The sequence below is a fragment of the Aulonocara sp. 'chitande type north' Nkhata Bay genome, linkage group LG22, assembly GCF_057382095.1.
Source record: "Aulonocara sp. 'chitande type north' Nkhata Bay isolate Kocher_YH1m ecotype deep benthic linkage group LG22, A_spYH_male_GT1.1, whole genome shotgun sequence".
NCBI classification, from domain to species: domain Eukaryota; kingdom Metazoa; phylum Chordata; class Actinopteri; order Cichliformes; family Cichlidae; genus Aulonocara; species Aulonocara sp. 'chitande type north' Nkhata Bay.
The window spans coordinates 3,414,504-3,437,565 of NC_141364.1; the positions used below are offsets into that span (position 1 = coordinate 3,414,504).

General features: G+C 41.6%; 1 protein-coding gene and 1 long non-coding RNA gene across 9 annotated transcripts in view; one reads left to right on the forward strand and one right to left on the reverse strand.

The window, feature by feature from the left end:
• Positions 1 to 12,511, forward strand: part of LOC147303206 (venom phosphodiesterase CdcPDE) — a 46,103-nt gene extending 33,592 nt beyond the window's left edge. Inside the window, exons 23-25 of one of the 2 annotated variants that reach the window (XM_086280279.1) lie at positions 2,050 to 2,182; positions 7,531 to 7,687; positions 9,173 to 12,510. In XM_086280279.1, the coding sequence (XP_086136405.1) occupies positions 2,050 to 2,182; positions 7,531 to 7,687; positions 9,173 to 9,346 (464 nt within the window). In that variant the 3' untranslated portion in view covers positions 9,347 to 12,510. Of the gene's footprint in view, positions 1 to 2,049; positions 2,183 to 7,530; positions 7,688 to 9,172 lie in introns of both variants that reach the window. The other variant, XM_086280280.1, reaches the window with a different exon arrangement.
• On the reverse strand, positions 11 to 22,587 carry LOC147303207 (uncharacterized). 7 transcript variants are annotated; one of them, XR_015126866.1, is made up of 6 exons: positions 22,145 to 22,584; positions 20,309 to 20,443; positions 20,114 to 20,208; positions 19,520 to 19,620; positions 8,387 to 8,448; positions 11 to 6,015 (listed from the first exon to the last, which is right to left on the reverse strand). It is a non-coding gene; the product is annotated as an uncharacterized LOC147303207 (long non-coding RNA). The 7 variants fall into 7 exon arrangements; XR_015126865.1 differs by adding an exon at positions 10,181 to 10,605 and having other exon boundaries at positions 11 to 8,448; positions 22,145 to 22,579; XR_015126863.1 differs by adding an exon at positions 9,157 to 10,605 and having other exon boundaries at positions 11 to 8,448; positions 22,145 to 22,569.
• Between the last annotated feature and the right edge of the window lie 475 nt (positions 22,588 to 23,062).

The following is a 23,062-nucleotide window of genomic DNA, read 5'->3' on the forward strand; positions in this document are numbered from 1 at the left end:
AGTCCTGGAAATCAATAAAAATCTTCTAAGAGGACAGACAAACAGAGTGTAGACTGCATGGGTTCACAGCTGGGGATCATTACAGATGATAAGACAAAGGAACAGAACTACGCACAAGTTACAAGGAAGAAAGAGAACACAACACAAAGACATGAAGATAGCACGCAGCGACAACAGACAGACAGAATACATGTGCCGGTGTTACATAATTAAAATACAAAATATGAGTAACTGAAACCGTTGCATTTACCATGGTAATATTCATATGTTCGGCTATGCCCTCTCTATTTTTGGTAATTCCACGCTGGTGGAAACCCAAACAAAACACGAAAAATCTAGTTGGTATTGGTAGTAGTAATAAATCACACAGCAATAGTACATTCATGTGCTCGTAAAAAGCATGTTAATATGTTAAGTAATACGTTACAAAATACATTTTGGGCATATATTCTGTAATCTGTAGTGGAATACATTTTAAAGTAACCTTCCCAACACTGCAGACACGGACATACGGCTGAGGTAACAAATACACATTACATAAAAGCAAGACCCTTGGATGCATCTAGAATATAAACAGAGTAAATTAACTTAGAATACGAGCCGACTGCTGGAGGAAGTGATAATGACAAAGGTGTCATGGTCCAGGGTCGGTGACCAAGCGTTTTGACTTTATCGTTGTTCTAGTTTCTTCTGCTTTTGTATTTGTTGTTGGGTTTGGTTCTGGTGTTCAGTGTTTTAATTATCCCACCTGTGTTCTTCCCCCTCGTGGACTTTGCGTCCCTGAGTTTGTGTTTGTAAAACAGTTTGAGTTTCCTGTTTTACTTTGAAGGTCTGTGTCCCGTCGTGTTTAATTAGATTCAGCTGTGTTCCCCTCTGGTGTGTCGTTCCCTCCTTACCTTCTGTGTATTTATAGGCTGTCTCCCAATTTAGGGTCTGCAGCCTTAAAGTACGCAGCCTCAACGATCCTCAAGGGCCGCGTACTCAAAGACCGCTAAGGCCGGAAGTGCGAGGCTTGTGAAATGGGACGGTCTAGCCTCCGTTGCTGCCCAGGTTGCCTAGCAACCATGAGACTAACAGCTGGAAACGTGTCATACAGCTTTGTTTGACAGAAATGAAGGAGAAAATCTTTGGTTCATTTGTTTGTTTCTACATGAGCTTTGATCATTCTGTGATTAAGCTCAGCTATTGAACGGCGTATATTTTAAAGTAAAGGCTTTAAAACCAAGTTAGTACAAACGTCACTAATGTCACATGACTTTGCCGACATGTGGCCAACAGGAATGTTTAATGTTCTTCGTTATTAAACATTTGCACATAAATAAGTGACATAATATTCAGTACTTACTTAAAGTTTACTCTTCAGCCGCCCCTCATCCGCCGTTTTTTTCAGGCAAAATTATCCACACCCACCGCCGCGCTATGCATTCTGGGATATGTTGGGCCACGAAGTCTACACTGCCACAGCCTTAAAATTCAGGGAAATGAAGGACGCATTTGAGGGCCGCATTTCGAGCAGCCTTTGAATTGGGACAGCGTTCGGCGCGCCGCTGTGACGTAATCGGCCTTGAAATGCGGCCTTTAAGGCTGCAGACCCTGAGTTGGGATACAGCCATAGTGTGTGCCTGCCTGTGTTCCTTGTCGCGTCGTCTGTGTAACCTGGTGTAATTTCTGCGTCTCTCTGCCATATTCGCTCCTCATGCCGTGTGTGTGGTTTCAGGTTCTTTAGTTTTCCCCAGTTTAGGTTTTGTTGCCCTTTCTGCTTTTGTACTCTGCTTTCACTACAAATAAACGCTCGCTCGCACCCCAGCCAATACCTGCATTTTGGATCCTTTTCTCACCACGCCACACGACTGCTGCAGCCGTGACAAAAGGAAAATAGCAATCTTAAAATATTTCCAAAGAAACCCCCAAACAAAGACATAAGTCATTCAAAAACAAATCAATAAACAAAGAAACAAAAACAAAAGAATCTCACAACGACCACGACTAAGAAAAAACGACATTTCCTCCTTTTGTGCCTTCACTTCTCTATCTTCTCTTCTTTTTCAGGGATCTGGGACTATTTCCACAACACACTGCTTAAGAAATATGCCTCCATTTACAATGGCATGAATGTGGTATTGGGTCCAGTGTTTGATTACAACTATGACGGACAATTTGACACTCCAGAGCAGATCCAGCAGTAAGTTTTATTTCTAGTCCAATGATAATATTTTCTTTTGAAAATTCCATCAATATAGACTGAGTTGTGATATTGTGCAAATATCTTAATGCTTTTTAACAAAAAGACCAAAACCAACTGGCCTGGTGCTAACCCACACTATCCATCCCAAATAAGTAAAGAAATTAAATGGGAACTCTGTCTTTTTTACCCTTTTCCACAAAATTAGAAATGAGAGCGAATCTGAGGGAGGACAGTAAAAACGGTGTGTGTTTCTGAACAAAGATGCTGAAAGGTTTTAACCCTCGTGTTGTGTTCGCTTCTCAGGAACACCAATTTGACCCGGGGCATGTTTACTTATCTAAAAGTGTCAGAAACCAAAAGAATCCCATTAAACACGGTTTATCTCGTCATTAACTCCATTACTCACCATTCCAATCAACATTTGGTGTAATGGTGTTCTTCACACAGATCATGGTTCAATCAGGATAATTCCCTTGTTTTTCATTTAAAAAAAATGCATTTTAAAACTTTTTGATGTACGTTGTAATTATATTATTAGGTTATTGTTTTTGGTAGTTTTGGTTTTCTTTAGTTCTTCCTGATTGTAGTCCTTCCTCCCTTAGTAGTTATCTTAGCCTGTGTTTAGTCTCTGTTCCCTGTATCCCACCTTTCATGTCTAGTCACCCATGTCGCTGTGTTCCCTATGTCTCCCCAGTTACTGTGTTAAGCTTGTGTGTCCTGAGTCTGTGTGTTTCCTGTTTTATTTTGATAGTCCACGTCCTGTGCGCAGTGTGTCTGGTTTTGCTTCCCCGTGTCTCGTTAGGTCTGATTTGGCCCAGCTGTGTTACCACCTGTTCCCCATCCTCTCGTTGTCCTGCTTGTGTATGTAGGTCCTGTGTTGTACCCACTCTTTGCTGTGTGTCTCAGGATTATATTGGAACTTGTTAAAGTCTTGTGCTCTGGCTTCTTTGTTACTAGTTCTGTTTCCAAGTTTAGTTTCCAGTTGTTACGCTCTGTTTCCTGTATTTTGGCACCCGAGTTTTCACAGCTCAATAAAAGCTGCCTCTTTTAGTTCATCCCTCTGCGTTCCAAGTCGTGTGTTTGTGTCCTACATTCTGCCTGCCACAGCACAAACATGACAGTTTGTATTGAAACGAAACTTTATTGAAGCGCTGTTTTTGATCTAGAAATGAACAAAATAAGAGATTAGCAATATGATCGCAGTATGTGTCCGTGTGTCTCCACCAGTGTTGGTCAAGTTACTTGAAAAAAGTAATCAGTTACTAATTACTGATTACTTCCCCCAAAAAGTAATCCCATTACTTTACTGATTTTCAAAAGTAATTAATTACTTAGTTACTTAGTTACTTTTTAAAAGCACGATTTACAACCTGAAGAGGTGATAAAGCGATAGATCTTTCAGCCCAATTCTACTTTTTCTGCATAATCATCATACAAAATGTAATCAAATGGAAAAGTCTCGTTTTAAAACTTGTTTTATTAGTTTTAATCTTTTAACTTTATGCATCAAGCAAACATTTAATTATCTGCAACATTCTCTGACTGGAAGAAATTAGTTTAACATTTAAACCCATTTTCTGCACATTCCAGCACATAAAATAAAATATTTTTTGTGTTTACACTCAGTCTTTCAAATAGATGCAAGTAAAACACAGCAGAAAATAAATAAAGTCAAAGACTCAGCAGTCCTGTTGCTCTATTTTCATCTGTAAAGCAGGAGTGGGGTAGGCGGAGGTTTACCCTGGTGCAGGTGTGCCGCGGTCAGTGGAAGAATCCGCGAGTTTCTCTGTGAGTTTCCCATTACGTCGTAGCTACTCGGTGCTTGTTGGAAGTTTAGGGGTTTTTTCGCTGTAAAAAGAAGTTTTCTTCCCACGCACAGCGGACACTAATGTTTTTGTCACTCTTTATGGAATCAAACTCAAAGTAAGGTCAGTACTTCCACGCTTTAAACGCTGCACGCTCATACTCTCTCCTGCACTGATATATGATCCATTGTTGATCTGCACACAGCTGTTGTCACCAAAAGCGCACTCGCTTACGTCACTGTTATGAGACATTCTTGCAAAAAAATCACGGTTTTAGTAACGCAGTAACGCAGCGTTCCTACGGGAAAGTAACAGAAATCTAATTACCGTTTTTGCAATAGTAATCCCTTACTTTACTTGTTACTTTAAAAAAAGTAATCGGATTACAGTAACGCGTTACAAGTAACGCATTGTGGTCCAGGATCATAGTTGGCGTTTGGTCCTCTCGTGTGCTGATTTCAGCTTTTTTGTGCAAAGTGCTCATGAGCACAACATTTTTCCCCTTTCTGGGGCAATAGGACACCAGCGCTGTAGTGTCTCTGAAGGCAAATATGGAAGACTGAGGGACCCTGTTCCTGGTTACCAGCAGCTCAGCAGGGAGTTCAGCCTGTTCTTTCGGACTGTTCCAACCATCGTGAGTTTTCTCTTTGGAAGCTCCTGACCTAAGCTGTAGCTTGTGAAAAAACACAGGTTATGTTGTGAGACCTTGTACCATATCTAGCACAACCCTTGAGCCCTGATTCTTCTCTGGGGCTCCTCCAACCAGCTTTCCAGTGTAAACTTGCATTTCCAGTGCATAGCTGGTGTCTGCATCACATGCTGCCCAGATTTTTATGCCATATTTGGCTGGTTTGGAAGCCATATTGCCTAAATGGGCACCGACCTCTGAATCCCACTGTGACATTGGGGCCTGGGTTATAGAGTAGGGGAAGTTGCTCTATCCACTGGTCCCACACTGTCCTAACAGCCGCCAGCTTGTCTCGCTCCCGTCTGACAGCTTTCGTCTCTCGATTATCAAATCGGATTACTCTGGAGAGAATGTGAAAAGTCTCCAGAGACATTGTGGCACAAAATATAGCCCTGCCTGTCTCTGCATCCCACAGACTGGCTGTTGATTCATCCTTTGATTTATAGACCCCGGCCAGGACGAGGACTCCCAAATATGCATGTAAATGCATTTTATCTAACTCTTTCCACTTCTCCCCCAAATGATGTCTGACTTGATGTCTGTCACGCGGGTCACTGCCACCCTGGTCGGCCCTGGCACTGTTCTTATTATGTTTTCTGCAGAAAGTTTTGCCACTTTTTTTTTTAGATTTTTCACATTTAAAATGGGTCAATTGAACCTGCAGCATAACAGAAGGGTTAAGGCAAATATACAGTTATATCAATAGGGGATGAAACATAGGACTTAAACAAAAAAACAAGAACAAAAAAAATGAGCATCTAAAAAATTATCAAAATGTTTCAAATGCAGTAAAACTAAAGTCACATAACGATGAAATCAAGGCTCAATGTTAGCAGTTTGGCTGCTGCCATGTTCGCTTTTCTTCTTTGTGGCCAAATAGCTGAACAGCTGGAATCAAAGATGCTTGAATAAAATATTTTAAATGTTCCTGAAATGCTCTCGGTGTGGGTCTTACCTGATAAACCTTGGTTCATTGAAAGGCAGGCAAAAGCAAATAGTAACTGAAAGGGATGAGTGGTTTCAGTAGAGGGAGACACATCAGCTCTGCCTGTGAAGATCGATACTGTTAACTGAGGTCCAGGTGAGAAGAATCCGTGATTGTTGTTCTTGACTGCAACAGTCTCATTTGTTGGAGGCACACAGAAAAACTTTGGTGGAATGTGAATTTCCAAATGGGAATCCAGACGGAGAATCTGCAAATAAGAATAGAACAAATAAGTCCTTTCCTTTCAAGGAAGACACACCGGAGCTGGTAAGAGCAGCCAGATGATCCCACGGTCCTCAGGTTAGATGAGTTCCACACAAGCAGGGTTCCAAGATGAAAGCCACACTCATACCTGGAGAGATCAGAGACAATATCAGTTAAAGACTGAAGAACACTAATACGAGCATGTAACAAAGGAGGTCTGACAATCACCATGTGGTGATGTGATCTTGTTGGGGAGTGTGACACCACAAAATACAGACTTGACTCAGACACCGTATGGGATGGATATAACAAAGACGGCTTGATAAGGAAACCACAGAGCAGAGCCTCTGTTCTGTCGGTTAACTGATCCTGGGCATTGATAACGTGCTGGTGGTAATTCAGCAGCTGGGAAAATGTTTCTTCAAACAATGTTTCTTTCCTTGCTTATGGGTAATAGGTTAAATGAGATAAGACCCACCCTGATAGATCATAACAGTAAAGTATTTGTTTTTCCAGCCATCATCCGTCCATCGTTCTGGTGTTCAGGCACTCTACACTGACTTGCTGCAAAGGAAAAAACAGTGCTGCTATGTTCAACTTATGTATTTATTTATTTTAATTTGTGTATTTTTTAAGCTTGAGCACCTGCCCCCCATATGTGTATGGCTGTGCCTACTGGAGTTTATTAAAGACGTGCTTTTGGTGTAGCTGGCTTTCAGAGCATTTTCAGGCATCTAAGAAATGGTAATAAGTTGATAGCTTAGCATTCCAAACTGACATGACAGCACCCTAAATGCTAACGAGGCTTCAAAATGACTTCACAAACTAATGGGTGTTGTCATGGCAACTAAAGCTACAACCACGTTTAGTTATAGTTTAGGTGTAAATAAATAAATCAATTCAATTTTATTTAAACAGCGCCAAATCACAACAACAGTCACCTCAAGGTGCTTTATATTGCAAGGTAGACGCTACAATAATACATGCAGAGAAAAACCCAACAATCCTATGACCCCCTATGAGCAGCACTTTGGCGACAGTGGGAAGGAAAAACTCCCTTTTAACAGGAAGAAACCTCCAGCAGAACCAGGCTCAGGGAGGGGCGGGGCCATAAAAAAATAATAGACTTAATTAAACAGTCACAACAAATGAAAATGACAGTAAAAGTAACACAGCTTCTTGTTTGATCTCTTTTATTTTTTCCTTATGACTTATCATTCTTCATCTTTTGATCTATAATATACATGTCAATATTTTCAGTGACTCGGATATTAATTTCCAACAGCATCAGTAACTTAGAAATAGCATAACCATGAGTTACATATAATGTAACTTAAAGTTACATTATATGTAACTTAGGATAAAACTGCAAACATAGCGTATATTGCAGTGGACTACATACAGTAAGCGCCTGACGGCCTAATAGGTTTTCTTGCAGTAACACCATCTACTCGTTCTGCAGTAGGATTTTGTGTTTGTTGTTCATAGATCAGGCTTGTATCTGAGACCAGGAGTTCAACTGTAATTTAAATGGAATTCAGTAATCCTGTGTGACCACCACATCTGCACCAACAGAGCTCCTCTGTGTCACACTGCTAAGGTCAACAGTGACTGTTAGAAAATCAGCTTGCTAATGACTGTGTGCATTTCTGTGGGACTCTAGGTTTCTTCCTGGTACAAACATCTCCATCCCCACACACTACTTTATTGTGTTGACCAGCTGCAGGGACTCTGCTCAAAGCGTGACTTCCTGTGACAGCGAGCTGCAGACTGTATCCTTCCTCCTGCCTCACAGAGCTAACAACCTGGAAAGTTGCAAAGTAAGTGTCCTGATGTCATAGTTTTTCAAAGAAAAAACAGTACTCACTTTGAGTGACCACAGCCTGAAAAATGACTGAAACACTTTGTATTGCTCAATGTGAAACTGACTCCGAATGATAGTCTACTATTCCTCACTCAACCCATTCACAAGGCTCCATTGTCTTCTGTTCCCATATAGCGATAACACTTTGCTATGGCAATACAATTCATGTCTATTTGTAGACTGAGAGCATGGTTGCAGCAGGTTGAAACTTTTTTGGGGTTTTTTAGTTCCCTTTTCTTCCTTGTTTTTTTTTCTTCTTCAATCGTTTCCATTTATAAACATTTACCAGTCTTGGCCAAGATACCAGGAAACTGTTGTTCGCTCCCACATTTCCTGCTGCAGGACAAAATATCACATTGTTTGCCATGAAATAACCCTTATATAACACTCAATGTGTGTTTCTGTGATAAACTAAAGTATAGTCACATATAAGTATATTTTTAATGTTTTGTACATGGATTTGTTATATAATGTAAGACATATACAGTGTTTCAAATAACGTACCCTGGTGCAGGAAAGGTAGAAGAATAAGAGGGTAAACTGGATTACATAAGTCAGACATACTGTAATGTAGTGGTTTACATATTTGCCTGACGGGCAAAAGATCTAAAATGCCTCGACTTAAAAATCTGCCTAGTGAAATATGCAGCTCTACCTTTTGAGGCGATCCCTTGATGAGAAAGAGAAGCAGGAAGTAGCTCACGTTAATCAGATGTTCTGAAAAAAGAAACAAGAACACACATCAGACAGATGTTTGATTCCAGCTGTTCAGAGTCCAAAATTAGCTAAATATCAAGAACTGGCTTAAATATTCCTTTATGCTAGTTAGCTGGCTAACATGAGTTCAAGCAGGTCTTGCGCCTCGGAGGAGTGAGGGACTTTGTGATGGAATAACATAATGTGTTACAAGCTTTTATCTCCCAAAGATAATAGAAACTATTTGTTTGTTGTATTGGCAGAAATGCTCCCAAGTTGTGTGGATGTACTTTTTACTGACAAGTCATATTCATTCGATTTATGTTGAATTATTTTGAAAACCCACTTGCTATGGACCATGAACACAGAAACCTACTCTAAGATTGTTGTAAAAAAAAATGACTGAATGATGACTGAATGAACCCAGAAGTGTCCAAAATACTCAACCCTCTAAATAGCTTGAAAGTACTAAGTACTTTCTTTTAATTCAATACAGTAAAATAGTGCTGATCAATTACCATAATAAATTAATGAAGATATAAGACATTGTTGCCAAAGATGTCCATCGTCATCATGGCTCACTAAGCTTTAATCAACTTGTATAGCTGCAAAAACGCTCTGTTGAGACAGCTGGTATACAGCTACCGCAAACAACATTCAAAACAGTTCCACTGTTCATAAAAATGGTGAATGGCATCCATACAAAGTTATGATTTTTAATTGTTTTGCCTTTTTCCTTCCACAGAGTACAGAAGCAGAATCTCAGTGGGTTGAAGATCACATGTGGTTCCACCAGGCACGAGTCAGGGATGTTGAGTGGCTCACAGGGCTGGACTTTTACCAGGGTAGCAACCGACCAGTCCCAGAGCTGCTGAGGGTGAAGACCCGCCCCACAGCAGCCATTTACAGAAAACAATAAAATAACCCATAAGCACTCCTTTAGTTATGTCATGACACTGGTAGCACTGGTCATCAGTTCATCAATGAATAAAGTAGAAGTTGAAGGAATTAACATTGTCATTGGGTCTTCTCAAAACAGAAAAAAAACATCCATACTGATCCTAAAAGAAGTTATTTATAATATACAGTATTATATTCTCTCCTATCGCAGAGATTTTGGGTTTGTTATTGGATAAACTGACTGCCTGCTCAGTCATTCAGGCAGGGGGACCAAGAAGGTGGTTCTGTTGATCTGGAAGTTTTCAAGTGACTTGTTCTGTCTCCACTGAAAAAGGAGACTAAAAAACTCAGACTTTTTACTCATAATTCTGGGATGGAAAAAATTAAATTAAGTCTGTCTTTAATTAAAATTAAAGACGTTCAATTTAAAGTTTCACACAGGACACCTGTGTTTCCACACTCTGGGATAGAAGTAGAGATATTTTTGCAAATATGTAAGTATATGTGAGTAAAAATCCAACGAGGGTGCAAGTCACAAGTCCTCTCAGTAACGTTTCATGGGTGGGTCACAGTCTGCCTCAACCGTTTGGAAGAGAATAACCGAAATGTAGAAGATGACACATTATCTACTAGCACAAACAGCATTTTTGATTCAGAGACAAAACCCTTACTGTGACACACCTCGAATACCACACATGTCCAACTTGCACCAAATTCTACAGGAAACACAACCACAGCATGAACATTTTGCTGCTGATGCTCACAACATTTTTAAATGTTTGGCTCAGGGCAAGCATGTGATTAGTGGTCTAACAAGAGGAAAAATCACACAAGTAAAAACAAAGTTACTCACTGTATTTGTGGCTGCAGAATGGATAAAAATGGCGTTCAGGATAAAAACTCTGGAGCCCGGTCCCTTGCTGATGACACATTACAGTTCTCTTGGTTTGGATGTTTATTCACCTGCTACATCAAAATGAAGGGGTATTCCTGCCTGAAGGGGTCATCCAAATTCCACTCTTCATTGGTACTGACACAGGGTAATTTCCTGCTCACAGACTTATAAGCTGTTCTCAAAAGTACAAGGACAGTCTTCTAGTGAAGGGCAGTAATGTGTGGAGGAGTGACTTGAAATAACCTTTACTGGTATAGCATACATCAACAGTCACCTGTGTGGTGGTCATTATTATTATTGCCGTTGAAGCAGTGCTGCTGTCATCACAGTGGATTTCTCTGGAAGATGGATTACTCTACAGCTCTGTGAATGTGTGAATAAGACTGCAAGTAAAAATGAAAGTAGTTACTGAATGACTCATGCAGTAAAATAACAATTTACAAAAGCCCAAGCACCTTTGAAAGAAAATTACAGTGGACAAGGTAAAATGATGCCGCGGTGACACTTCCCTGAGGACTCATCTTATGAGTCCCGAGAGCCTTTTGCCAGTAAAAAAGCCATATTGTTATGCAAGCATGCTTCGAGAACAGTAAAATGTTGTGTAACATTTTAAATTAATGTATTCATTTACAATCCCAGAGTGATCGAATACTGTACACATAATATTTATGGATTATTCTTGTAATGTTGTTTATATTTAAAATTTGTGATTTTTGCGAGATTAAACAAAGTTTGTCTAAAAAGTAAGACGAGAGGAAAGATTTTGGAGCAAAACTATACCGTCTCCATAGGTGGATCTAAAAACCACGGGATCAATAACCTCAGATCCTAACTTGCACCTCTTCTTTCATCACCTCTGATTCTATGATTTAGATGTTTAGCTAGGATTCGAAGAGAGCTCAAATGACCTGATTTATTTTTGGTTAAATAAGTTCAACAAGATGAAAAAGGAGGTTAAATACACAGTGGGCCAAAATTCAAAACTGGAACAAAGTCGCAGCCTAACATTAATATTTATTGAAAAAAAAATCTTCCTCCAGATATAAGAATGAATCTTCTCTTATGGACTCAAACAGGTTTTGCTGAAAGACTGAATATGGAACAAGCAAAGCTTAATACTAAACGATATATATATTAGCTGTTTAATACCAGTAGGCCAGCTCTAGTAATTTGGTATGGCTTCGCGGGCCAAATGTAATTAGGCTGGCCAGAGTTTGACACTTATGTGCTAAGGTTTAACAGATCCACTGAGGCTCAAAATTGATTGTCTTTAATATTTGGATGGAATTTTTTTGTATTAATCGCTGCCCGATTTCTAGAAGCCAAGCCTGTGTCGCTAGCTATCACATAGCACATCATTAAATACCAGCTAGCCCAACTTCAGTAACCCTACAAACGTCACTGCTGTTTAGTTTTCTGTCTTCATTTGTGTTGGAAGTGATAGCAGAGCTGTACGTTTGAATTTTTCTAGAAATCTCAGTCAGAACATGCTACATCATGTTTAGCTGGAAACTGAAGAAGGCTTTCCACTCTGTAAACCATCAGATATTGTTGTCCAGATTGACTCAGTTTAATATCTCCAGTCAGGCTCTTCAGTGGTTTGCCTCATATCTCTCACACAGGAAACAGTGTGTGGTGTTGGATGGGGTTAAATCTCCATATTTAGACTGTGATACAGGGGTTCCTCAAGAATCTGTTCTAGGGCCCTTATTGTTCTCTCTTTTTATCAATAACTTACCTGAGGTCTGTCCAAATATATTTACTCAAATGTATGCGGATGATGCAGTTATATATACGCAAGCAAATAGTGTCCAGCAGGTGGCAAAAGATCTTACAGCTGCTTTAGCATTAATGCATAGCTGGCTGGAGGACTCATGCCTAATGTTGAACACCTCAAAAACTGTCGGTATGTATTTTTCAAGACGCTCCTTAAACTTGAAGCAGTCAAACATATTCCTGGATGGAGCAGAGCTTGAATTAGCTCCAGAATTTAATTATCTTGGGGTCATTCTAGACCCAACATTATCCTTCAAGAGTCACATAAATAAAGTGTCCCAGGTACTTAAATTTAATAATCGAAATTTTATTTTATTTTATTTCCTTTTTTTTTGCCTGTCCCGTTTGGCTCTTTTGCATCAGAATTGTTGTCTAAAGGCAAAGAAAGATGCCCAACGGATTTACTTTACCAAATTGACCATCCCAGCCTTGCCGTAATGGTCCATTTGATTCACCTTTTATTGTTTATTTTATTTTCACTTACTGAATACGGGACAGACTTGACTGGGGGAAAGAAGGGGAGAAAGAAAGAGGGAAAGAGAAACAGCTGAGAAGAGGGACGGGGGAGAAGGGCAAAAGACAAAAACCAACAGAACGGGCAGAGAAAAAAAAATGCATATATCAATCACCTGGATCACCTGCTGAGAAAGAAAAAAGAAAGCAAGCAGAAGAGAACAAGAGTAATAGAATAAACAACATCACAATGATATATGGGAATATGACAGTAAATACTAAATATTACACATTATTGTGCAGCACATAAGATCAACAGAACACAGTGTGCTTTGAGGTAGGAGCCAAAAAGGGTGTAGTTTGTGGGTGTGATCACCCGTGTGTACACCTGTGAGCATGGACGCGCTTGTTTTTTTAAAAGGTTCCTTCATGCAATGATCTGCTAGAGGGTGTGGGGGGGCCACAGCCCCGTCCTCCAGGGTGTGAAGCAGGTATGGAGGAGATCAAAACTCCAGACATCCAGAGGCCCCCAGAACACAAGAGACCAAGGAAGACCAACAGAGGGGCAGCCGCGCCACTGTCCCGGAAAGAGCTGAGGAGAGTCCCAGATGAGGGCTCACTCAGCAGCCGCGGGGCAGAAGCCAGGGGGAGTTGCAGTGACGCGCCCGTGAGCTCCGCCGGCAGCCAGCCGTGCCTGAGTGACCGAGCCCCAGGCCAAGAGGCCGGGGGCACCCCACCTCTGAAGTGGCCCGAGCGAGCCCCAGGCTCCAGGCCCCGATAAGCGGCCGCCAAGGAGTGAGCCGGTGTGTACCTGGACGCCCATCCCCGGACACAAAGAACCACCAACGCACCGACACCTGAGGGCGTCTGCCACCGGCAGGGGGAGTGGTGGTAGGGGGAGATAGGCCTCCAAACCTTGGAGGGCCTGAGGTGTCCCCAGAGAGGTGGCGCCTGACACCCAACCTGACATATAGACACAGACATACAGGCACACACAGATACAAACATCCATTCCCACCCTCATGCTCTCATATGCACTTACTCCACACTCAACCAACATGGAGACAGACATAAAGAGACGCTGTACACACGATCACACTCCCCCAAGTGTACTCTACAAACCGGGTCTAGGTACCCTTGCCCCTGGAGGGGGGAACTGCACCCAGACCCAGGTGGTGTTACCCTTTTCCCTGCGGTGGGGGGAGGCAGACCGCCCCGACTCCGCAGCAGCAGGGAGGCCCCACACTCCAGACCGCAGTCGGACGGCCAACTCCTAGCCCTCCCGCTCCAGCAGGTCGCAGAGAATGGGGGTGAGAGAAGACTCCAAACCTCCCTCCACCCGCTCATTGTAGTGTTGATGCATGTGTGTTCTAAGGTGCAATTAAAACCCAGGAGGGCATGGAGCTACCTGCCAGAGAGCAGCAGGTAAGCGCATGGTCCCTCCTGCTAGCCCTCAATGTCTACGTGTATTTAACCTTGAGAGGTGGGCAACGATGCCAGGGGTGGGGTGTACACCCTGATGGTACTTTGGATTCCGTGTAGCGTGCCCACCCCCAAGATCCTATATGTATGTGTAATGAGAGTGTGAGTAATGTGAATGTCTAAGTTGTGGGATAAAATTGAGGCAGAGGCAGCCAGAAGGGGACAGAGGGGGGGGGTGGCCTCCTCTGCACCCTGGTGACATACCCCTACTCCAAGGTCCTGCATGTGTGGGTGGTTGTGGTGGAGCGGGAAGAGGGAGGCAGCTGGAGATGGGGAGGGAAGGAAGGGAGGGGCAAGTGACACCTCCCTGGGGCCAGCTCCCCCGCTGACCCCAGTAGGCACCCCCATACTCCACGACCCGCCAGGGAAAGGGGGCCCAGGCCCATCCAGACCGGGGCCCAGTGCAGCAGCGCCTCCCGGCCCCACAGAGCCCGGGACAGTCCACCCAACCCCACCACAGAGAAAACTGCACCCACCCCACCATCCACTCATCTTCCAGACTACATAAGACAATAAACACCCAGGCTGAGATCTTCCTAATCTAAATTTTAATCATATACGTAATAATTTAAATATGAATGTTGCAAAAACTTATTTTTACTCAATGATCATCTCTCATATGGACTATTGTTTGACGTCCTGGTCACTTGCTTGTCCAACAACACTTAAAACTATTGAAAACATTTATAAAAGAAGTTTAAAACTACTTGACAAAAAACCGACTTCCCACCACCACTGTCATGTGTTAAAAAAACATAAATTACTGAACTTCAATAACTTAGTGAAACTTAAAAGAGTGTGTTTAATATATAAGGTCTTACACTCCCTTGCTCCACCACCACTAAAGCAGTTCATTAAAGCAGTTCATTAGGCATAAAGAAAGCTCAGACAGGACCACTCGAGCTACAATCCGAGGAGACGTGTTTATACCCCACAGACGGACAGCATTTGGGCAGAACGTCCTTTCTGTCCAGGGTGGCCATCTATGGAACAGTCTTCCTCAACCCATTAGAGAATGCTCGACATTCAATTAGTTTAAGGCAAAGGTTAAAAACTGGTTATGGACAAATCAAGTGTGTGATCATGTATGAGTTGTATAGTTTTAATGTTTTATTTGGGAACAGAATGGTGTGTATGTGTAAGTTTGGTGATGGAGTTTTTATTATGAATGAATGATGAATTTTTATGAATTATTATGTCTATTTTTTATGTTTAAGGACAATAGATGGAAATTAGCCTTTGGCTATAATCTGGCATGTTTACATTCATGTAATTTTTTTTTTTTACATTTATGTTCATTGACATGCACTGTCCTAAATAAATAAATAAAATAAATAAAAAACTAGCGAGCTAACTTCCTGCTAACTGCTCTCAGTGATGCCGCAGTGTTCGTTTGACTTTGGGATCTGGGGTGGACGGACTTTAGGACCCAGATTACTCCACAAGGCTCCTGACTACGGCAGCCGTAATGCTCCCACAATCCCTCAAGCGGTGCGGCTCCATAGCTCACCAAAGTCGTACTAAAACATTTTTTTGACAGATTTTTGAGTGCTGTGTACCACATAAAATCGGTTCGAGGTCAGTAAGCACAACCAGAATGAATACATAAGGCGCACCGGATTATAAAGTGCACTGTCAATTTTTGAGAAAATTAAAAGATTTTAAATGCGCCTTATAGTGCAGAAAATATGGTTTTATATACTGTCAAATCACAACAGCAGTTATGTCAAGGCGCTCTATATTGTAAGGTAAACTATGAGCAAGCACTATGAGCAAGGCGACAGCGGGAAGGAAAAACCCCTTCGTGTTAAAACTTCCTTTGAAGACATGCTGTGGAAGAGAGCCAGAGATTAATAATAACTAATAATTAAAGCCAGAGTGGTGTATAAACATGGATGATCTGATATTGTCATGTTGGTGTTGTTCCTGGAACAACATTGCAAGTAACCAATCACATTGTTGTGATGTTATTCTTTGGCGCACCAAGCCATTCGTGCATTTATGAAATTCCAATGTTGCAAGGACAATATCAATTCTGCTTAGCGTTTATTAAAGGGTTAGGGTCAGGGTCGGCAGACAGAGGCGGTTTCTCGCAGCTTAAGTACAGTTTTTTGTTTTACGGCTTTTTTTCCTGAAGTCGCAAAAGTATGACATCACAACATTCTGATTGGTCACCTGCAATGTTGATCCTGGAACAACATTTACTATGTTGTTCTAGGATCAACAACAACACGACGATATCAGATCGTGCTATAAACACATGGTGGGTGAAAGGTGGTGAGAGAAGGACAAACGCTCAAGCATTAGCAGCCTAAGTGTATTGCAGCATTAGGGAGACTTCAGGGTCACTCGATCCATCTCTAAATATTAGCTTTGTTAAAAAAGAACATTTTAAGCCCAATCTTGTAAGTAGATTGGGTGTCTGTCTCACAAGTTTAAACTGGGAGCTGGTTCCAGAGAAGACGGGCCTGTAAGCTGAGCACTGCCTCCTATACTTCTTTTGAATAAAATAGCATCCACCAGCCAGCAGTAGGAGAGCGCTCTTTTTGGGTGATATGCTAGTATAAGGTCATAAGATGGGACCTGACTATTTAAGACCTTGTGTGCAAGGAGCAGGATTTAAATTTTAATTCTGGATTTAATATAGGAGAAAAATGCTTATCACATTGTCTTCTACTCTATTCTAATTCTTGAGGCATTAGTTTTTACCGAATGCTGAAACTGAATCCTTTTGACTCAGTGGCCTATAAACAACGTCTCACATTTGCAATCATTTTTCCTAAGTAGTGTTTCTTAGGTTTCTTTCTAGGAAGGACTGTTTTCTATCTCATTACCTTTAAGCCACTCATACAGTTTAGACTTTAAGTGTACTGTTTAGCTAAATACACCATGACAACATGCAAGTGTCCTTACGAAGAGTCTATACAAAGTCAAAATACAACATCACACCCCCAGTAATTACAGGGATATTCAGAAACAGGTCCAAAGCTCCTTTTTTGGCGTTGTCACAGCAACAGTCACATCAGTTTGCCTTAGGTTATAGAGTAAGGATCCTATAATGATAGAGAAAAACTGCAGCAATCACTCATCCTCCCATGAGTTGCCTCATTGCTCATGGGACAGCGGAAAGGAGAAACTCCTTTTCAACAGGAAGAAACCTCCAGCAGAATCATTTAGATAACCTCTTGTCTTCTGTGTTCTACTTTATTTCCTTTGTCACCAGCTTAATTAGCTGTTTCAGCTGCTTCTTGTCTTCCAGGTGTTTCCTTTCTCTCAGATTACTCCATTTTTGCTCTCTTCAGTCTTTGTTAGCATTTTCCCTTCCTGTATGTCACCTTCCTACTTAGGATTTGTTTTACACTTGTGTATCTCACTACATGTTTTCAATGTCTGTTATCTAATATATCTACTATTTTCAAATATTCTCGTCTTTTTTGTTTGTAATACTGTAGACTTTGGAGGTGGGGTGCCCCCGGCCTCTCGGCCTGGGGCTCGGTCACTCAGGCACAGCTGGGGGCCGGCGGAGCTCACGGGCGCGTCACTGCAACTCCCCCTGACTTCTGCTCCGCGGCTGCTGGGCGAGCCCTCATCTGGGACTCTCCTCAGCTCTTACTGGAATAGTGGCGCGGCTGCCCCTCTGTTGGTCTTCCATGGTCTCTTGTGTTCTGGGGGCCTCTGGATGTCTGGAGTTTTGATCTCCTCCATACCCGCTTCATACCCTGGAGGACGGGGCTGTGGCCCCCCCACACTCCCTAGCAGATCATTACATGGAGAAACCTTTGGAATGCAAGCATGCTGATCCACACAGGTATGCACACATGGGTATTCACAGACGCGGACTAAAGCTTTCTTGGCTGCTGCCTCAAAGCACACTGTGCGCTGTCTATCTTGCGTGCTGCACAATATCGTTTATTACTTAGTAAATATTGATATCTATGACTAGCTAGTTTATTGTGATGGTGCTTTGTTTTCTCTATTATTATGTTGCTCTTTGTTGTTTGCTGTCTCCTCTGTTTGTTTTTTTTGTTTGTTTTTTTTTTTTTCTCCATACAGGTGACCCAGGAGTTCTTTTTTTTCTCTCTCTCTTCCCCCCCCTTCTCACCGTCTCTTCTCCCCTTTGGTTTTCTTTCTTTCTCTCCCCCTCTTTCTCTCATTCATTCCCCCTGTCCTATTTATTAAAAAAAAAAAAAAGACAAAGGATGAACTGAAGCTCTGCCATCACGTAATGTCGCATACTGCTGTTTCTGATGTCATTTAGAAAAAAAAAAATAGGATTTGTTTTACACTTGTGTATCTCACTACATGTTTTCAATGTCTGTTATCTAATATATCTACTATTTTCAAATATTCTCATCTTTTTTGTTTGTAATACTGTAGACTTTGGCTTCCTGCTTTAATTTAGGTTAGTTTTAAGTTTATTTCTGCATCTGAGTCCTCTGAAAATGTATTTCTCCTGCAAAATAACACAACTCACCTTTAGCAGGTTTAAATACCACATGTTATTAAGTCATCTCTGTCTCATCTCTTTGTTTTCACCTGCTACAGCCTGCATTGACCCTGTCAGGTTACAGGCGAACAGTTTGGTTTGGAGCTCAAATGTAAATGAATTCATTCATTAAATTATGGATTACTAAATAGAAGATGACCAAAAACAACCACTCTTCATTATTTATCCATTGCCATCATGACTCCTAGGATGAAACTACCACTGGTTGTTTTTTCAACAGGGTGAGTTGATTGAAATGATTCAATTCTAACATGGGAAACTCAGGGAAGTCAGAGTTTACAGCTCCTTTCTGTCACAGAGCCCAGGATCCCTGGTGTAGTTAGAAATAGCTGCAACTATGGTAACGCATGAAATCATCTTCAGTGAGTGAACGCAAAACAGTGATTATGATGGAAATCCTTCCCTTAGGAACAAGCCGTAGTCAAAAACACAGAGAATAAATTCATTTGTTTATTTTTCCGAAGACGGTGACAGAGAGAAGAGGGCATGCAGCTGTACGAAGTGGATTGCTAAACCGTGGAGGAGACAAACAGATTTGTTTCTAAATCAACATTCAGTGGGGAAGTATCTGTTTTCTCAGGATTATTAGTTGTTGGTGAGGAGGCTAAGAAAAACAAGACTCATGGGGGGTTTGTGGTTCATTTAGGCAGGTCTGGCACTTACAAAGATGAATGGAGCTCCTGTGACATCATCCACTGGTTTCTGAAGTCTTGTTACAGAGACTAGTGATTAATGCTTTCACTGTCACCAACTGGGAGATTTGAAGCCACATACCATAAGAACTGTCGGGACTGACTGGAATACCGGGAACGTCTTGATGTTCACCCGGATTAGCTGGAGGACAAGTTTTTTTTTGTTTCTTTTAAATGGAGAAAGAATATCAACCAAAAAATAAATAAAACTCTTTTCATTGTTGTGACTGAGGGAATGAGGGTCTCATCCAATTCAATTTTATTTATATAGCGCCAAATCACAACAAAAGTCGCCTCAAGACGCTTCATAGATACAGAGAAAAACCCAACAATCATATGACCCCCTATGAGCAAGCACTTTGGCAACAGTGGGAAGGAAAAACTCACTTTTAACAGGAAGAAACCTCCGGCAGAACCAGGCTCAGGGAGGGGCAGCCATCTGCTGCGACCGGTTGGGGTGAGAGAAGGAAGACAGGATAAAAGACATGCTGTGGAAGAGAGACAGAGGTTAATAACAGATATGATTCAATGCAGAGAGGTCTGTTAATACATAGTGAGTGAGAAAGGTGACTGGAAAGGAAAAACTCAATGCATCATGGGAATCCCCGGCAGCCTACGTCTATTGCAGCATAACTAAGGGAGGATTCAGGGTCACCTGGTCCAGCCCTAACTATATGCTTTAGCAAAAAGGAAAGTTTGAAGCCTGATCTTGAAAGTAGAGATCGTGTCTGTCTCCTGAATCCAAACTGGAAGCTGGTTCCACAGAAGAGGGGCCTGAAAACTGAAGGCTCTGCCTCCCATTCTACTTTTAAATACTCTAGGAACAACAAGTAGGCCTGCAGTGTGAGAGCGAAGTGCTCTAATAGGGTGATATGGTACTACAAGGTCATTAAGATAAGGTGGGGCCTGATTATTTAAGACCTTGTATGTGAGGAGCAGGATTTTGAATGAAGGGAAGCCAAAACAGGAGAAATCTGCTACCTGTCAGGACTCTTGCTGCAGCATTTTGGATCAGCTGAAGGATTTTCAGGGAGTTTTTAGGACTTCCTGATAATAATGAATTACAGTCGTCCAGCCTGGAAGTAATAAATGCATGAACTAGTTTTTCAGCGTCACTCTGAGACAGGATATTTCTAACTTTAGAGATGTTGCACAAATGGAAGAAAGCAGTCTTACATATTTGTTTAATATGTGCGTTGAAGGACATGTCCTGGTCAAAACTGACTCCAAGGTGCCTCACAGCGTTACTGTGGGTTTTACAGTACATGGCCCCATCCACCGGCCGCTCAGTGTGAAAAACAGCCCCAAATTCTTTATTTCAGAGAAAAAAAACACATTACATGAAAATTATAAACTGATTTGCATGTCAGTGATTGAACGATTTATTTGATCCCCTCCAGAATGGCTGTGTGTCCATGTGGCTCACATACTGCAGTCCATCAGTTACATCAGGGACAACATTATACAGCTGCACACAGCTGGAAGGGCCAACAAGACCATCTGCACGAAGCTTGGTGAGAAGGTGACAACTGTTGGTGCGATTATTCAGAAATGACTGTCAGTCTCTCTAAGTGTGGCACATGCAAGATTATTTAAACATAGAATTCATATTATTGCATTCATTTTGATTTCATGTTTTTCCTTATTAAGAGATTTATTGTCATAATGTGTTTAATTTATTATTGACCTACGTACGACTATATTTACCCTCCTGTTGTGTTCACCCTCACCTGCCTTACTTTAGTGTTCTGGTCACAATTAAACAGTTAGTTTTAACAGCTCTTAAATGATCACAAGAAACATTCTTCACCACCAAATTCAGCTCAGTGGGTCATTCAGTAGGCCTCCAGGGGGCCAGAGGCCAAAGGGCGGGACTCCCGTTCATTCACGTTTGACCGGGAACACCACAGATGTAACAAAGTTGACTAAAACACTCAAAATTCAATGAAAGACACGCTCATCACTTTTATATGTTCAAGCACATAGTGTGGAGGATGTCCCAAGGCCTCGGATGTAAAACTCAATATTTATGAGGTTTTTTTATTTGTAAATCGCTGAGATTTGACTTTTACTTTTACTTTTACAAATCTAGACAGGTGTGCAGCTTAACTAAACCCGCCAGCCTCTCTTAGTCGTCAAGACTCCAGTTCGACCACATTCTCTGTTAGTTAATAAACAAATAAAAACCGGTCTGTGCTATCTCTAGTTTCATTAAGTCACTTTTATATACACACACTGGAATGTATGTAAGTATCAGCATGATCTCAGGTCTCTCACATTCCAGTGAATCGAGACATCTGAAAAAGTCTCTACTTATTCGTGGTTTTAATTAAAGATCAAACGATTCATATCTTTAGGAGCAAGATGTAAAACAGAGCATCTTTAGTCCACAAGGTGTCATCACTCACAAAAAAAAAAAAACAAACAGCAACAGGATCAGTGTTATGATGATTTCTGATATGAGGTTCAGTTCTACGGTGGTGATCGCAGGGTGTGCACAGGTCAAGTGCCACTATGACCCTCCAGGAATTAACGAGGACAGGGGATGATCGTTCAGCTCTTTAATGGCAGATTTAGCGTGGGTGTGGGTATGTGTGTGTGTGTGTGGTTCTACAAACAGAATGGAAAATAGAACACAAATTACAATCAAATTATAGACAACAATAATCACCATATAACATATTACAGCCACATACTTGTCTTATAGGCCCTAATACTAAGCTGGCGGCTTTTACTTATAGTCTGAACCATATTTGACAACAAAGAAAATAAACATCTTCCCATCACTTAACTCTTGTGCCCCACTCACTTATGATGCCAACTAAAGAAGGCAAATACACATAACAAATCCCCAACTCAAACCGAACTCAGTTTGGCCTAGGCGAACTTAGCTTAGCTTAGCCCGCTTAGCTTAGCGATAACTTAGCTTATAGAAAATGTACAAACAGAGGACGTCCAGAGCAAGAAACAAACAGGCTATCCTTCTTACACAAGAAATATCCTGTAACTCACCAGTCTTATGGACGCACACTCTCATTGAACCCACATAAACTGCTCCCGAGCATAACTTGTGATTCACACTGCCTTCATGAACACCATTTTCCATCCCAGTCAAACATTACTCACAAAACGGCCGCGCCCTCTAGTGGCGAGGCAGAAAACTGCATCACAGTCCTGCCTTCAGAACAATCAGTGTTCTGTGGTGAAAGTCAGTCTTACTGCAGGAGATGAGATCAAAGTAAAGAGCGATGTGAAGGTGTAAAATCTGCCTCTTGTTTCCCCGAGCAGTCTGATAACTAGTCTCAGCAGCAACCGCACTCTTGGATTAGATTTTAAAGACACTTTGAACATTTTCAAGGAAAGAATTTGTGGCCTTGTTAATGACTGCTGTGAGTTGGAATATTTTCAAATACTGAGGGAGAACAGTTTTTTTTTTTTTTTTTGGAGGAAGGGTGTTTGCATGTATTCCCTGTGTCTGCGTGGGTTTTCAGTCCAAGACAAGCAATTAGTGGGGTTAGCTTAATTGGTAATTCTGAATTATCCATAGGTGTTCATGTGGGTTTGGATAGTTATTTGTCTTTCTGTGTTAGCGTATCCAAGGTGCTCCCCGCCCTACAGCAGCTGGGACAGGGTTCAGCCCCTCCACAGACACCACAGTGAGTGTTCCCACCACCCAGCTTGTAATTTTTATTTAAACCCACTTTTATACCCGGCAGCTTGGACTGCTTCCCTAGTATCGTTTCAACGCATGATGTATCATCATTACTTAGCAAAGCCAAAACATCATGTGGGGTTAACTCATCGCACCACAGTTTCAGGATCTACCACATCAAAGCACCTGTCAAACCGCACCGTGGGCTCAGTGTTACCCAACACCAACCGGAAAGAGAGAGAAAAACAACTGAACAGTAAAAAAGAAGAAGAAGAAAT